This window comes from Lampetra planeri, chromosome 17 (genome assembly GCF_965212315.1).
Source record: "Lampetra planeri chromosome 17, kcLamPlan1.2.h2, whole genome shotgun sequence".
Lineage (NCBI taxonomy): Eukaryota > Metazoa > Chordata > Hyperoartia > Petromyzontiformes > Petromyzontidae > Lampetra > Lampetra planeri.
Window position 1 is genome coordinate 9,945,945 of NC_136123.1, and position 16,262 is coordinate 9,962,206.

At 47.1% G+C, this 16,262-nt stretch overlaps 1 protein-coding gene across 2 annotated transcripts in view; it reads left to right on the top strand.

Moving 5' to 3' along the window:
• The window catches only part of MED10 (mediator complex subunit 10), a 49,345-nt gene extending 43,010 nt beyond the window's left edge, over positions 1-6,335 (top strand). For both annotated transcript variants that reach the window (XM_078602098.1, XM_078602097.1), the window contains exon 4: positions 4,711-6,335. In XM_078602098.1, coding sequence (XP_078458224.1) covers positions 4,711-4,809 — 99 coding nt within the window. In that variant the 3' untranslated portion in view covers positions 4,810-6,335. The remainder of the gene's footprint in view (positions 1-4,710) is intronic.
• The last annotated feature ends 9,927 nt before the right edge of the window (positions 6,336-16,262 follow it).

Genomic DNA, 16,262 nt, shown 5'->3' on the forward strand with positions numbered 1-16,262 from the left:
CTACAGCTTGATGCAGCAAGCAAAGGTGTTGGCCCAGTGAAACACGTAAAAATGACTTGTGCCTTGGTATTGGGGAACAATGTAACATTTCTTTGTCGAATCCAGAGCAACATTTCCTGAAATAAATGTTCTTATTAATCCCGCGTGATCAGAGGGTTCTGGCTGAGTGGTGCGTTATAGCATTTACGTAACAGTCGTGGGTTCAGTCGTGGTCGGGGCTAGATTCAGTCTGTCATTCAGTGCTTCTGTGGGAATTAAATAGTGATTGGCCTACAGAGAATGTAGAATGTTTGCTGTTTGCTCATGGCCGCCCACAGAGATGAGTCGGGGAGCGGTAGTTTCGCGGCGACCCGCGTTCGATTCCCGCTGATGACTAACACCTGCAACGATTATCTGAACTGGTCCTGGGCCTCCCCTAGGTCGACTCGGCCTCATGATTACCTGGTGCGGTGTGTAAACATCCCCACTAAGGAGACAATGGCAGCCGGGCATAGTGCTGGTCTTAACATGTTCTCGCTAACAGCACTTGCCTCAAAAGTTTGCTATGGCTATATCGGGAGATTTGTCTTTTGCATATATTTGCGTGTGTGTTTATATTTCACGCAGTCCAATACTCTACTTTGGTCCAAATGGATGTTGCTGGTGTAAGAGCGCTTGATCTGCGATCAAAAGATTGTGACTTCAAATCCTGGTCAGAGGTTGACTCGTCCAAACGTGTAGCGTGTTTGTTAAACTCTGTTGTTAGGCTGTACCGCTCGTGCATGACTACCTGAATGTTGATGAGGAGGCCTGGCTGCTTGGCGGAATGAGCGCGGTGCGAGGGTTGGGACGGCTGGAGGATGAATGCGCTGTTGAGCGACACGCTTGACGAGTGCGCGTGATTAAATTTAGGCAAAATGCCCCATCCCTTGCCACCAGCGTTTATCCATGCCTGCCCCTGGCTCGGGAAAGTGGCGTAAGCAGGCGGTTGTCATAATGGTAGTGCACAGCCTCTACAGATACCTTGCTGTGCTACTGCTGCCACCCACCTTGAAGATTGCCCCATCATGCCCGACTGTTTCTGGGTCTCTGAAGTGCTGGGTAATTGTCAACTTCATTCGCAGTCTGTAGTCAGTGGAGGAACTTTGTACGTTCCCCTGGCAGGGGCTGGTGTATGTTTTGTCAGCTATCAGCAGCATAGCTCGTGTTGGCTTCTCGGCCAACTGGTGCAGCGTCCTCAAGACAAGGGAAGCTCATTTCACCAACTCTCATGGGATTAAATAATCATGCAATTAACTATATATAAACAGGTGACAATTTATTGAGATAAGTCTCGGTGGACTGTCGGCTGTAAGGCATGGTGATATTATGACCTTGCATAATCTAATCAATGTCTAGTATTTAATCAATTAACACATATCCCATTTCTTTTTTACAAAGAAGCGTTGTCATCCCTATTATATATGAGCGTCGTTATTAATGTTCTGCACTGAATATCCTTTCAAAAGAGATTATGGCTCTGATTGGAATCTCACTTGGTTGACAAGATGCAGTGATTGACATTTGGTAATTTTTGGGGTCTTGTTGCTGTGACTTTTCCACACAATGGGGGGGGGGGGGGTCACCCTCACCAAATGCATCATACTGTATTTGTAACGTCTTGTTGTGCTTTAGAAGTTTCTTGTAGAAATCACTGTCATCACTCGTACTCATAGTGTTCTGTATTAGAACCCACCTTAGTATATCTTAGTAAATATATAACATATTGCAGTGGACTTCCACCCAGCTAATTATAATGGACGTATGAGTCACCCTTCCCCTGCGATTGAATTCCATGATTCAAGGTCGTGATGTGAATCAGAATTACATTTTTTTCTGTCTTGTACAATTTTATCCATGCCATTTGTCTACGTGTGACATTAGCATACAATTTGCATAAATCGAATATAATCTTGTTCTCGCCACGTGGTTCAACTCGTATATCGCGAGTATGAGAATCGGTTTTCATCAATGAATCGATGCATTATTACACGCCTGCTGTTAATATAATGGATGTGGAATGCACGTCTTTATTATTTTATTGAGCTCTTGAGTCAAACCCCAGGGTCTGTGGGAGCAGACCGTAGAGGCTGAGTGTCGACTCTTCAGCAGCACCGAAGAAAGGAAATATTCCTGACAGAGGGTGGGACTTGATGGCAAGCTGACTAATTTTTTTTTAATGTTCAAACTGTATGGAAAATGGATCAGTGTGCTAAGTGTCTGACGCCATGGTAGCCTTTGACATTGGAATGGGTCAGATCACAGCGGTGTTCATGCGGACAATCTGATGAGAGTCACCGTGATGACGAGATATTCACTACCTCTTCTGGTATACAGGAGGTCGTGGGTTTTATCCTGACACTGATGCCTGTATATTTGGATTTTGCATGATCTCCCTGTGGTCGTGTGGCTTTTTCTCCGGGTCCTCCGGTTTTTCCCTCCACATTCAGAAACATACGTTTAAGAGTATTTGGCTGCTATTATTTTCCACGTGATAAGCCACTTCGTTGGTGCCATCATTTTTTTGCCATGTCGCTTCTGACAGAGCTATTTAGCTGAGTGGGCCTTACCTGGTAAAAAAATTGATTAAAAAAATCCTCTCTGTTTCCACCACACAGTCGGCCATGGATTTGAGTCCGCCTTTGTCAGTAATTTCATGTCACAGCTCTCATCTGCACTCCGCCCAAACACTGACTGTCCTCTGCTTAATCACAGTCCAGTAATTCGTTTCACAAAGCCATGGGAGTTAAAAGGGACAATCGTCGTGATTGTAGCAATTATGGGTGAGGCTAGCAGGATAATATAAAAACAATACTGCCTGGAGGCCTCACCATGCCTCCCCCTCAGAGGAAGCTGGGCTTCAGGTCGATTAACGCAAATCATTGCTATTGCCCTTATCCACCGTATATGTGTGTGCTTGCCACGCATACTGCGTATGGGCAAGAGTTAAACTCGCCCTGTCTCTAATCATTAACACGTTAACGTTTGATGTGGGCTCCAGGCTCCCCAAATCCCTAATCTCTAAACCTTGGGCGATGATGAATGCTGCAGATGATTATGGTGATACTGTTCCACCACGGAGGAGTGTCGTTAACTCTGTAATACATTTCGCACGATCGAGATGCATCCCTGTTAATCCGGTGCTTGTAGAGGTGGGATCGTGGGTCAAGTTGAGGACCCGACGTGGGAGATGCCCCATGTGCGGAGCTGTGTGGTCGCCGCTATGGGAAGCAGTAAGAGCAGCAACTAGGTGTCTGACTCAAGATGGATGGAATCGTGAGTGCAATCTCTTCATGTGGAGCTTTTCTCTGGGTACCAAGTTTGCTACACACACTCAAAAATGGAAAACGAGGATTTGGTTCACGGTACATAATACGACACTCCCCCCCCCCGCCCCTTGTTTATCTTACCCTACATCAACCCAAACAGGAACTATGTTGAATGCAAAATGGGATTAAAATTTCCTAGTTTTAATATAACTTGTATGGTAAAAGTATAGAATGAAAAAAATGTCTGTAGGATCAGTTTCAAAGGCAATGCGGATATTGTCAAAGCACGTTTGTATGTTTTTACCACAAGCATGTGTGCTTCATGCAGACTTGCTTCCTTGCAATAAGTCTATATTTCATGTTTGAACATCTTAACAGCACCTCTATTATTGCTGGAAAGGGTAAAGCCTGTTCATTTTACATTTGATGCAGTGGGTTTGCTGTCCCCTGCTCCATTTGTATAGCTCATCGGATTCCTCCGGTCTAAATAAAGTTTCAGATTCTGGTATATGAATTTTCAGCCACCTCTTCGTGGCTGAGCTCTGTACCCACAGCGCTGTAAACACCAAAGGTGAACAGTTGGTGATAGGAGAGGGAGGGAGTTGGGCTGCTTGGGGGATGAAGCACATTGGCAAACCAGACCTTGTCACATGGCCCTATCCCTGACCCTAACACCACCGTTGCCACTTCACCCAACCTCCATTTCACCTTTTCTTCACTTTTCACATTTAGTGTTCACAGTCCTACCTGGCCGTATGCTTAAAATAGCAATGTTTCCTGGAAGAACACCAACAACTTGCATTTATATTCCACTCATTATGTAACCAATGTCTCGAGCAGGGGTCTGCAATCTTTGAAAGAAGAAGAAGATACTTGAATTGTTTTTGTCTTTGACCAAACTAGTTTGAGAGCCACATCACTCACAGAGCCACTTGTATACATACACAAACACAGCAGTAGGTATACAGCAGATCACACATTCTGGCTTAAGTAAACAAAATAGGTGATGGAATAACCTGCAGCTATTTAGTTTTTCCCCCCTCTTAGTTATTCTTTAACAACACAGTTTGACTGTAGATTTTGTTGTCACCAAGACACCCCATAGTGAACTATTCCCTGCCATATTTAATCAATCATCTTTACGTAAAATAATTTTTAGGATTTACACTTTTTTTTTAATTGGCTGCCCGCAAGGGGGCAACCAAAGAGCCAAATGGAGGAAGCCAAAGAGCCACCGCATGCGGCTCAGGGGAGCCGCAGGCTGACGACCCCTGGTCTAGAGTGCTGTGCTTAGCCTATGGGCGGGGGGGGACCCCCTATTGGCAGCTGTCCCCTAAGAGTCTGACGGCGAGGTGTGGTACGGTGAGCGAAAGCTGCACTCGCTGACGGCGGCGCGTCGCCCTGCACCGCGTGTCTTTTTCAGAAATTCCGGAGCCAGCTGATCGCCGAGCTCAGCCGCGTCTTCCCCGAAGAGATGAACAAGTACAAAGCGATCCGTGGCGAGGACGGGTCCGCGACGTAAGCCCGGCCCAAGATGCCTTGCTACTTCGTCTGCCTCCCATGCAGTACCACGTTCCCGTGCCCGCCTGGAAACAGCCACGGGACGCATCTTCACCTTCCCCCCTCCAACACGAGAATGCAGATCCCACAAAGAGCCATACGGACTGTTGGTGCGACTGCTGTTGGTAATCGCCTATTTTAACCAGCCTAGCACATAATAGGGCGGTGTAGCGAGGACCACGCCTGGCCGCCTTTGTCTCCCCATTGCCGATGTTTACACACAACATGTCATAGTTTTAAAGTTGAGTAGGCCTAAGCGGAGGTCCAAGACAGCAACATATTCTACTTGCCACTGATGTTTGCCAAGGCTGATGTTCAACTTGAGTTGCTGATTTCATAGCACAGTACACTAGCATGAATAACCTCTTGCCACGTTGAAATGCTCACACATGCACATTTACACAGACACACGTGGTCTCTGGGTCTGTGGCCCGAGTTCAGAATGACTTTCACAATAAAAAAAATTGCCTACGCTAAGACTTGTGGCGTAGGTTCTGGGAGAATTTGGGGGTGTTTGAGACCCCCCCCATTGCTCATGTTCCACACTCGTGTGTGATCTTACGCACAGACACGGACACAAATATCCCCCGTGTAGGCTGAGCAGACTGTTGGGGCAAGTGCTGTTAGCGAGCACCTATGACGGCCGGCACGGCACACGAGGGGGTGGCTGGCCAACGCCAAGCCCGAGCCACCTTTGTCTCCCTAATGGCAATGTTTACACACCGCACCGGGTCCTCATTTGAGGCTCAGTCGACCTCGGAGAGGTTCAGATAATCGTCGCGGGCGTTGGCCGTGAGCGGAAATCTAACTCCCGCTCACGGCCAACCGCTGCGCTACGGCCCCCCACACACATGCAGACTCGCTGTTACACACACACACGTGGCGGTTGACGATGTCGTTCCAAGTGACTGCTGTCGGTTGAAAAGAACAACCTCTGGCGATTATAAAAAATCAACACAAAGCAAGGCCACTTTGTGCTGAATAGCAAAGGTTTTTTTTTATGCTCGTTTAGCTTCTGTAGATATATCATCGGTGTTCCTGCAGAAGTGATGCAGCCCCCCCATTAGGCTCGGGTCAGCACAATGTGAAACGCGCTATCAACTCGGCAGCCTTCAGGCTCTGCCAGTTCCGATTTCATGCGGGCTGCACAGCTTCGAGGATGAGCCCTTATCCTTAACAGCTCTAGACACAATTGCGGCATTAGGGGCATGACGAGTCTTATCGACAGTCTAAAATCCACGTACAAAAAAATCACTAAACCCGAGCTGTGGTTTGCTAAAAAAATGTAAAATGGTCACACGAGGCTGCTGTATCAACTGGGGTAATAATTTCTTTGTAGATATTAAATTGCAACGTTGTCCGTTTGGCTGCAAGAATTCTGTGGTGTGCCTCGTTATTTAAGTTGTATAATAAAAACATTTGACCGAGATGATCCTGTAATTTTTTCACTCAAACCTTAATCAAATAAAAACATTCTACTTGTAAAAATGTTTACGTAACGTTTATTGAACTTGTCTTCAATGCGCTGCAAAATAATCTTGCACGATTACATTAAATCAATAATCTCGGATGGATTAAGTGCGTTGTAACGTGATGGTGGTTAACAGTCGTGGTTAGCCGTCACGGGTATTTTGATGTAGAACACTACACACCTACAAATTAGCTCCGCATCAAAATTCAAGCTCCGTTTCCCTCCGCTTTGCTCAATGCATGCTTCATTGTTTGGAAGGTATGTGATGTGCCGTGTGTGTACGTGCGAGAGATATTAGTTATGCTCATTTCCGCATGTAGAATAATGTTCTCATCAATGTGTAACCATTTGTATCATGTATTAATTCACACATTCAAATGTCACATTTTTGTATGTGTGCAGATTTAGCAGAATTATATCAACAATAGAATCGATGTTAACTCGTCAATGTGTAACCATTTGTATCATGTATTCAATCACACATTCAAATGCCACATTTTTGTATGTGTGCAGATTTAGCAGGAGGATTATATCAACAATAGAATCGATGTTAACAACTATTGGTCTAATGATTCTCACCCTCTTGTCAAATTGATGAATTATCACGGTTCAGGGTTGATATTCAATTCAACCATTGATTTTTTTCTCCTGTTTTTACCGTCGCTTATTCTGAGTTTTTTTCTCTCACTATTGCTTTGCTATGAGTTTTAATGTAACCACATATCGGTTGCACGTAATCTTAAATTAACGAAGACGATTATTCGCTCATGATTTTAGCTCAGATATTGAGTCGTTATGACATCGTCACGTGCTGATGAAAGTCATAAGAATAGCGAAATGCCTCCAGTTAAAATGAATTATTTCAATACGACTGTTTATGTTCTATGTTTCAGTGTATTTTGAAGTACCCTGTGAGCTAAGAAACTCTTCAGTCGGGTTTTTATCAGAAGTATATCACCAAACTCTGAAGGGAGAATGAACCGAGTTGATCCCAAGCAGGGACTGAACTGTTGGGATGTGAGCGCTCCGATGGTGGGGTGTGAGCGCTCCGATGGTGGGGTGTGAGCGCTCTCACGGCACCACCCCAGCCACGTTGGTGGAGACGGAGGCGCCGGTTATTTTCGCCATCGCGAGACGTGCGATTGAATCGTGACACGCTGTTGACCGATCTCCCTAGCTGTCCGGGCGACGCCGCTGACAAAACTCGCTTTGATCCCTCAAAAATTGCCAAACACTGCAATAACCTGTCCCTCCTGGAGCAGAGCTCTGAGCCCCACCGATCCTGGAAAATTTGGCCTCACGCGGCAGTCTGTGGGAAGCTGTCCGTGCACAAAATGTTTCTTGGTTTTGTGTCTCGCGGCTGAAATTGATTTCCCCGCCCCAGCCTTTTCGCAAACAGGCAAACGTCTTTGCCAGTCGGTGCACTTAGGACCTTATACAACTTTGGCTAGAGGCTCGGTGTGGTTGCAGCATGGCATGTGCCTTGCGCAGGCAGGCAGGCAGGCACGGGCAACACTCGAATGCTGAAGGATTATCGATCCCGGCTAAAGGTGGGGGGAGGTGGGGGGGGGGTAGACCCCAGCGGCGCCGTAATGGGAATTGATCGCCGTAGTTAATCCTGCTGATGCTGCAGTGTGTGGCTCCACTTAAGTGATGCACGCTTCGCCGTTTTAAATCTCACCTCGCCCGCAACGCGATCCAAAAACGCCATTGGAGTTTTTGAGATCAAGTTCATCGAGGTTATGACGGCCAACGTTGTTGACGCCCACCGCCACTACACCTCGCCATTGCTTCCTTCTGCCTGCCAGATCCCGAAGTTGTTCAGTCGAAACTTGAAAATGCATCTCAAATTGCCCCTTAAGTCTCATGGTCACCGTCTACCTCTCGGTTTCTCCTTTGGTCACCGACTTCTGAATGCCACGGCAACCTGGCCCTCCATTCTGCACACATTCCCTACCCATGGACATTTCCGCTTCCTTTCAAGTCCTGTTGTCACCCACAAAGTGATGCTTTGTGACTCCCAACATGTATGTACGTTGAACTTCCTTCGCATCATACACAGCCAACAGCGAGGTGTGGGGGAAGGCTGTATTGAGCCATTAATACACCTCGTCTATCACTACAGCCATGTCAATACACCTACATATCTGTACAGGGACTCCTCTTTCGGAAAATTCGACTTCCGAACTTTCTGAGATACGATTAAACCTGTCCGTTTGTCCAGTTGCAACTGTTCACGATGATATTGCCCGTTACAAGTTGATTTGTGAAGAGCAGACTAGAGCAACTGTGCAGTCATCTCTTGGTAAGTTAAAAGAGAGTAGAGAGGAAACACTCGCACCAAAGGGTATTAGCATCTACATCTGAAGAACATGAACCAGTGCCATCTACATCTGCAGAACATGAAGAACCAGTGGCATCGACATCTGCAGGAGATTATAGAACTTTTAAAGCCATTCCCCGTGTTTAGTGTACATGCCGTACAACATGTGTGGAATCTAAAGAGAGTAAAGTTGGATTTGCGAGCAAATCAAGTCGCGAACAGTCTTCTGGAACCTAACTCGTTCGTAAGTAGAGGAGACCCTGTATTCCTCCAAATTGGTTTACAGAGTTCATTAAAAACCCACCCTGCTAGTGCAAAACAACCACTCACGACTTCCTCTCAATCTCCCCGTGTTATGCGCACCACTACCGAGATATACATACCTGTCAACCCATACGGTTTACCCCGTATTCTTGTACAGGGAAATTGAGTTTTCAGGTCGGTATGGCGTTCAACCGTTTCAATATGGGCACATTTGTTTGTCTGTGTTTTTCCCTTGTAATGGAACTTTGTAGGATTAACGTTGAGATATATAAGGGGCACGGGGTGACCAATAAGGTCTGAATCGGTCCAGAATAAGAATGGCACTGATAAGGGGTTGACAGGTATGGATATACACAAAATAGAAATCGCAACACAACGGTCTAGAACTAAGGTATGGATTACTAGCGGCTAAAGTGAACATAGCTTGCAAAAGTGACACCGCGTTCGACTCGTGCTCGATGAACGCACCGCCTCGGGCGTTTTCGCGCGCGGAGCATTGAAGCGTGGCCCAAAGTGTTCCGCTCTTGTGAACGATTCCCTCCGCCAAAACCGGGAATGAAAAAAGAAAACTGCTCCACGTGAGGCTCGCATTTGTGTACGAAGCGCACGAGGCATTGGGAAGCTCTCTCGCGATTTTTCCTTGTGTTCTGTTTTATATGTAAACAGAAACCATCGATCTTGGAAATTTGAAAGAATTTCGTTGTACGAGGGTTACTCTGCGGTATTAAATGGACTTGCTCCTCCCTGTATTCATGACCTCCTTCAGCCACGAATATTCCATCGAGATCGTTAAGATCCTCAGATTGTGCATTGCTCACCGTCACCACTGTCTCGAGGCGTCACACTCGGCGGGTGACAGCGCCTTTACAACTGCGGCCACCTCAACTCTGGAACTCGTTGCCCCTTCGAGGTCAGGGACTTCAGAGACACACATCTTCAAATCTCGACTGAAAACATACCTGTGTAAAATGGCCTTCTCTCTTGACTTATTTTCAAACGTCTTTCTCGCTTCTTTAACTGGTCAATGTTAAACTCTTTCTGCCTTTCCATGTGTAATGACGACTTGACACACTTCTCTTGAGATGGCACTTTATTGAAGGCACGTTCACTTGACGTCAGGCGGAGACCCCCACTGCAACAGCCCCGAATCTCCCGGGCATCTCCCTTTTATATATAAACACGAGGCCACGCCCCCCCCTTCTCGATCATTCTCGTAGCCACCAGTCCCTTCGCACTCACAACTGACTCCCCTGTCATTACCTCCCGTGGCCACCAGTCCCTTCACACTCAACTGACTCCCCTATCATTACCTCCCGTGGCCACCAGTCCCTTCGCACTCACAACTGACTCCCTTGTCATTACCTCCCGTGGCCACCAGTCCTTTCCCACTCACAACTGACTCCCCTGTCATTACCTCCCGTGGCCACCAGTCCCTTCGCACTCACAACTGACTCCCCTGTCATTACCTCACGTGGCCACCAGTCCCTTCGCACTCATAACTGACTCCCCTGTCATTGCCTCACGTGGCCACCAGTCCCTTCGCACTCACAACTGACTCCCTTGTCATTACCTCCCGTGGCCACCAGTCCTTTCCCACTCACAACTGACTCCCCTGTCATTACCTCCCGTGGCCACCAGTCCCTTCGCACTCACAACTGACTCCCCTGTCATTGCCTCACGTGGCCACCAGTCCCTTCGCACTCACAACTGACTCCCCTGTCATTACCTCCCGTGGCCACTAGTCCCCTCGCACCGCATGCAAGCTCTATTGTCATTACACATTCATAGCGCCCTGGAAACGATTGTTTAAGGGTCGCTTTATAATTGTAAATGATTATTGTTGTTGTTGCGTGTGGGGAGTGGTCGTATATATATAATCTCTCTGTACGTACTCGAGTGCCGGTCACCCAAGGTCAATACCCCACGGTTGGTGCGGATGCACAACACAAAGTGGCAGTTGCGATCTGCACCTGCCCTGGGTCTCCTCTCGGTTGACACAGACAAACAAAGTTGCATGAAATACTCGTTAGGATATAGATTAAACTTTCCTAAAGGCTTAGACGCACCGTGCAATCTTTGGTACACTTGCTGAGGGTACGATCGGACTACACTGGATTGGTCAACATGAATTGCAAGCAGTTCGTACGAGGTGAAACGCTGTGCAACCGTGTGCAATGCAATCGTGTGCAATCGCCGTTCGCCGCGAAGTTGGTGATGGCAACACCACGGCGCTTGTGCCAGGCTGTGTGCACTTTGAGGCCACGTGGAAAGGCTCGCTGGCAGGAGGTCACGGAACAGATCAAGGTGCCACAAAGTCAAGGTGCCACAAAGTCAAGGGGCCACAGAGGCCCTTTACATTATGGGGCTCCGGTGCATGATGCCCCTCTTGTAGTTTGGGAGTATTTGAATCTGGAATTCAGCGGACGATGGATTGGGAGAGGGTCTGACGTGGCTGCCCCGAGGCCCAGGCCTGCAAACAACACGCTACAATTGGCTAGACTATGAGAGACGGTGGCGGCCTGGGAAGCCAGCAGTGGATAGATATCCGCTGCTTCTGACAGTGATGACTACTATGAAAATAAGTAATAAACATGGTGTCAGTCAACCAACCAAGAGTTGAGCTTCAATCGATCAATGTCGCGGCCTTGCAACTGTGAGTTATGTGCTCTGAGCACAGCATCGTCCGGTCAGATAATACAGTTATAACAACAATCCATCTTCTAGGAGAATTCCCTTTCAGGAGTTATCAAGGGGCTTACTTCACACTTATGAAATAAGTTCAACATACACACGTACAGAAGTTCAACATACACACGTACAGAAGTTCAACATACACACGTACAGAAGTTCAACATACACACGTACAGAAGTTCAACATACACACGTACAGAAGTTCAACATACACACGTACAGAAGTTCAACATACACACGTACGTAAGATTGACAAACATTGAGGAACTCAAGACAGCTTGTGCGAAACTGCTCGTCCAGTTACGCAGCCATCATCCACTTGGAAGAATCTGTCCAGGAGGACGTGGGCACGGATCCAGCCGTGTGCTGAGAGGGCGACACACGGAGGTGTTCGATTCGAGGTGACATCTATCGTGCAGGTTTTCATGCAAAAGGGGGGCTCTGTGGCCACCCTGTACGCTTGCACGATTGCGGTTGGCTACGTACGGTGCGAAATAAGTTCAACATACACAATCTGCACACATACAAACGACTCTGAGAAGCCTATTACAGAGTGTCGCCTCGAATGTTGTTCGAGGTCAACTATCAAGTCACCCATTGCGATCTGAAAAAAATAAAAAGCACGTTGATCATCCAGGGTCGCCCCCCCATGTATCAATAACAGCAGCCAAATTAATCGGGAGAAGTTAGAAATCAACATTTAATTGAAAGTCTCTTAAACATGTCCCCCACCATCCACAAACTCCGTCTCGATAGTTGATGTTTACACAACACACCAGCTTCCCCGTTTAAGGCTGAGTCAATCTCGGGGAGGTGCGGGACCATTTCAGATATGGCCAGCGCTGATGTCAGCCGTGGCCTCGAACCAAACACGAATTGCCATCCGTCTACACACACGCACGCTGACATACAGGCAGTGGCTACATGGTCACGTGGACGAGCTCGCTGATTTGATGAATATCGGATTGTTATCAAGCCTCGTTGTAAACAATAGAGCCTAGCAACCGATTGCACTTTGCAGGAACGATGCAACGGTCAGGCAATTCATTGCTCGCCACAGGGTTGCATCCAATGTTTATTCCGAAATTGCATAGTCTATACAGCCCGTCGGGGTTTCCTGCATACATTTTTTTATTTTGTTAGAACTATTATTATCTGACCAGTGAGTGCTGTGGTCCGCACCTCCGATTAGCACGGTTGGCTACGCATGGTACGAAAGGAGTTCAACATCAGAATCAGAATATGTATTTGTATTGGATGAATCCGATGAGCTATAAAGCTATTTCCCACAGATATCCAGTCGGGGCGGGTCAGCAAGTAACAACAACAACAAAAACAATACAAAAAAAAACGTTATGAGTGCAAAGAATAGGTAAGGTAAGAAAATGATTTTTTTTTTATCAGGTAAAGCCCAATGAGCTATTAGCTTATTTTTCAAAAGCGACCTGGTCACAAATGATAGCTCAACGAATTGGCTTATCGTGTGGAAATTGATAGCAGCAGACACACACTGTAAATAATCAGTTGGAAGGCGCAAGCTCAAAACCTGGTTGGGAGTTGACTCACCTCACGTTTATTATTTATTTGCATCATAACCATCGTCAGCAGCCGCGAATATCTACTGCAGGAATAAGATGTCCCCAGGCCAAAGCCTTCTCAGCGTGCTGCCATGTAACAGCCCGTTCAGCTCTCGCACAATCAACTGATGCTAAATAAAGCATTGACTACAGGAGATCGAACTCTGGTTTATTTATTTTTACTTGGAATCTTTTTTTGAAAATTCAGCACAAAATCGACATCCGAAAAATTTGCAGCATCTTATGGGAAGCTCTTCCTATGGACACGCTGGTCGCATGGCTTTGTAATGTGGAATTTGGCGGGGGGGGCACTGACGGAGCTGTGCACTGCCCCAGGGAGACACACTCGCATCTGACTTGGGATGAGTATTTTGTAAAACAGGCCAACCTGTTTCTGTGCGAGCTGTTCGGGCTGCGTTGGGCGTGGGCTGAGAATGCTTCCTGTGCAAGCTGTTAGCAGTCAATGTTATGCGCGCATTAGCGGCCAGAGGCTCAATGCTACAATCACGCATCCAGTGTAAGTGCCTCTTAATTCATACCCCTACCCCCTCCCCACCCCACACGCACACACCGTGCTTAGCATCCAGGATGGCATTAATTGATTTTTGTCTAAATGTATACCTCCTGCTTTTATAGGAAATATCAATCGATATGTATTATAGGCTAATGCCTTAGATGCTGCCAAACATCGTCATCGCTTCCGTCAAATTCAGCAACTTTCACAGTTGACACTTGACCTCTGAGATTCGCCCATGCAGTCTCGTCTGGGGTTTCGTCTTCCTCTTGGTGGCTGACACCTGGGTGCCACTCCGATTCTGATCCAGGCTTTCAAAGTGCTTGTGGTGACATTCCTAGAATCCTATACACCGAAAAATGTGTACTCGATATATATAATGATACCCATATCGATCCATTGTTAATGTCTGGCTCTTTAACCCATACAGGCATTCATTCATTACTGCTGCATCAAACATACATCTTTTGAAACTGACATTGACCCTTATCCTCTTCAAAAGGGGTTTATGAAGGCCTTAAAAATACAGTTTCTGTTTACACATTGCATGTATTAAACGCTTCACGACGCTTGTTACTTAAATATTCAAACATGAGCAGCACAAAGATCACGCACCACATTATGCTGAACAGAATAAAATAATTGTTGGAGTGACGCACTTGGAAAAAAACAGCATTATAAGTCGTGTCCAATATACAGCATATACATCGTGCAATTATTGAGGGCACCTTTTGGAATAAAAATTATTAAAGAGGCAGACGAGATCGGGTCCCGGGTGCTTTTTTGTAAATCGGCACAGTTACCACCACTCGATCACTCGGTGGGCCATACCCATCAAAGGCCTGAGAGTCCAAGAAGTATTTCGGTCCCAGAGGGTCGGCTTGGCATCCTTCCCTCCCTGCCTCGGGTGGACTCGCCTACGGATTGTCCCTCGTAAAAAAAGAGAAGTACGGCTGAAGGGCCCTCGCTGGGTTGAGGCAAAAGATGACTCGCACGGTTGGCTACGTACGGTGCTAAAGAAGTTCAACATACACACGAACACACCGCCCGGTGTTTGTGCGACGATGAAGAGGCATCGCCCAACAACACACGTACAAGACATGCCTTTGTGGCAGCCTCTGTGTCCATGCGGGCTGAAGCCTATGTGACCTCTGTGGACACGCTGGCTCAAAAAGGTTCTTACGTAAGCTTAATTATAAATTATAATAGTATTCCGTTTCATATAGCATCGTCGTTCATACAAATTGCATCTCGCAATCGCCGAGGAACCACAGATCAGCTGGAAGGCAGCCAGGCGGTAAGCCGGCGGCAACAATTGTCCAAGCTCTGTGTTCCTCTTTATATTAAGATGTTTTCAGACAATTCATGAGTGGGATATAGACAAAACTATTTCTCATACAGTAGGAAGAGATGATAAGGGGGCCGTAGGTGGATTTTCTCCCCCCAGGCCGAGTGCGCTGGCCCTCCAGGAGCCCCGAGACGTCCCTGTGTGGTCGCATTGAGATGATGTATGGTGCGAAAGAAGTTCAACATACGTACACATATACATGTCCAGCAATGCGATGGTTCATGAATTATACATTTTTTTAAATTGCATAAAACAACAGCGTAAGAGTAACTGTTGAAACCGCATAGCAGAGCTTAAATTTCACATCGCATTACGGGAAATTGATGCATTGTCGTGTGTGTAGGAGTGGTGTTACAGCTGCTTACGAGCAGGTGCGCACAGTACTATGAGCCTGGCCACCTCGTGTTAATTCTTGGTCATGATTCATATCTGTACCCATGCTGGCCCTCTGCTTGGTCACGTCGTCATTCGCCATTTTCTATCCACTGCTCGGTGAAGGCCACCCCACGACTTTTTCCATCGCTCGTGGTCCTGCATGCCACGGTCCCTCTCGCTCCTGCGCACGAGTCGATCTCATCACTCCGTCGACCTGGCAGAGTCACTGCGCGCCAGCCCGGTCTGGGAGCTCGTACGCAAAACGGATGGATGCACGGTGAGATAAATAACCCGGAACAACGAAACCGACACCAATCTCCCCTGGCTCGCTATTCCGGCGAACATCTCTGCTTCCAAACATCCACCGAGACGGGCAAACTGCACGGGAAGTCGTCGACGCGTTGTCTTGCCAGCGACAACCGACCCATCAACCAAAGCCTCAACATTCCACCTCGCCACCAACTGAAATCCCGACACCCCCCCCCCCTTCCTGCTGGGATCGCGTGGCTTGCAGCGTCCTAGAATCCCACCCAGATCCAGGAGAGACGCTGGAGAACAGAACCACGCCGATTTCCACAAATAAACACTTCAATCGATACTCAGACATCGCAATTGCTTGGACGATTCTCCTCGAACAGACTGGCCACAGCCATCAGACGAATCAGAACATCAACAGACATCTCCTTCATGAGTGTGTAGAACTATTAAAGGCAAGCAACAGTGCGACTCTGGCCATGCAACACAAACTATGGGCCACGCAGTAAACCCACGGTACCAGGCTATGCGTGAATTGTGTGTTGACCGACTCTCTGTGTTGCATTACATTACATTTAGATATTTTGCTAGGTTATT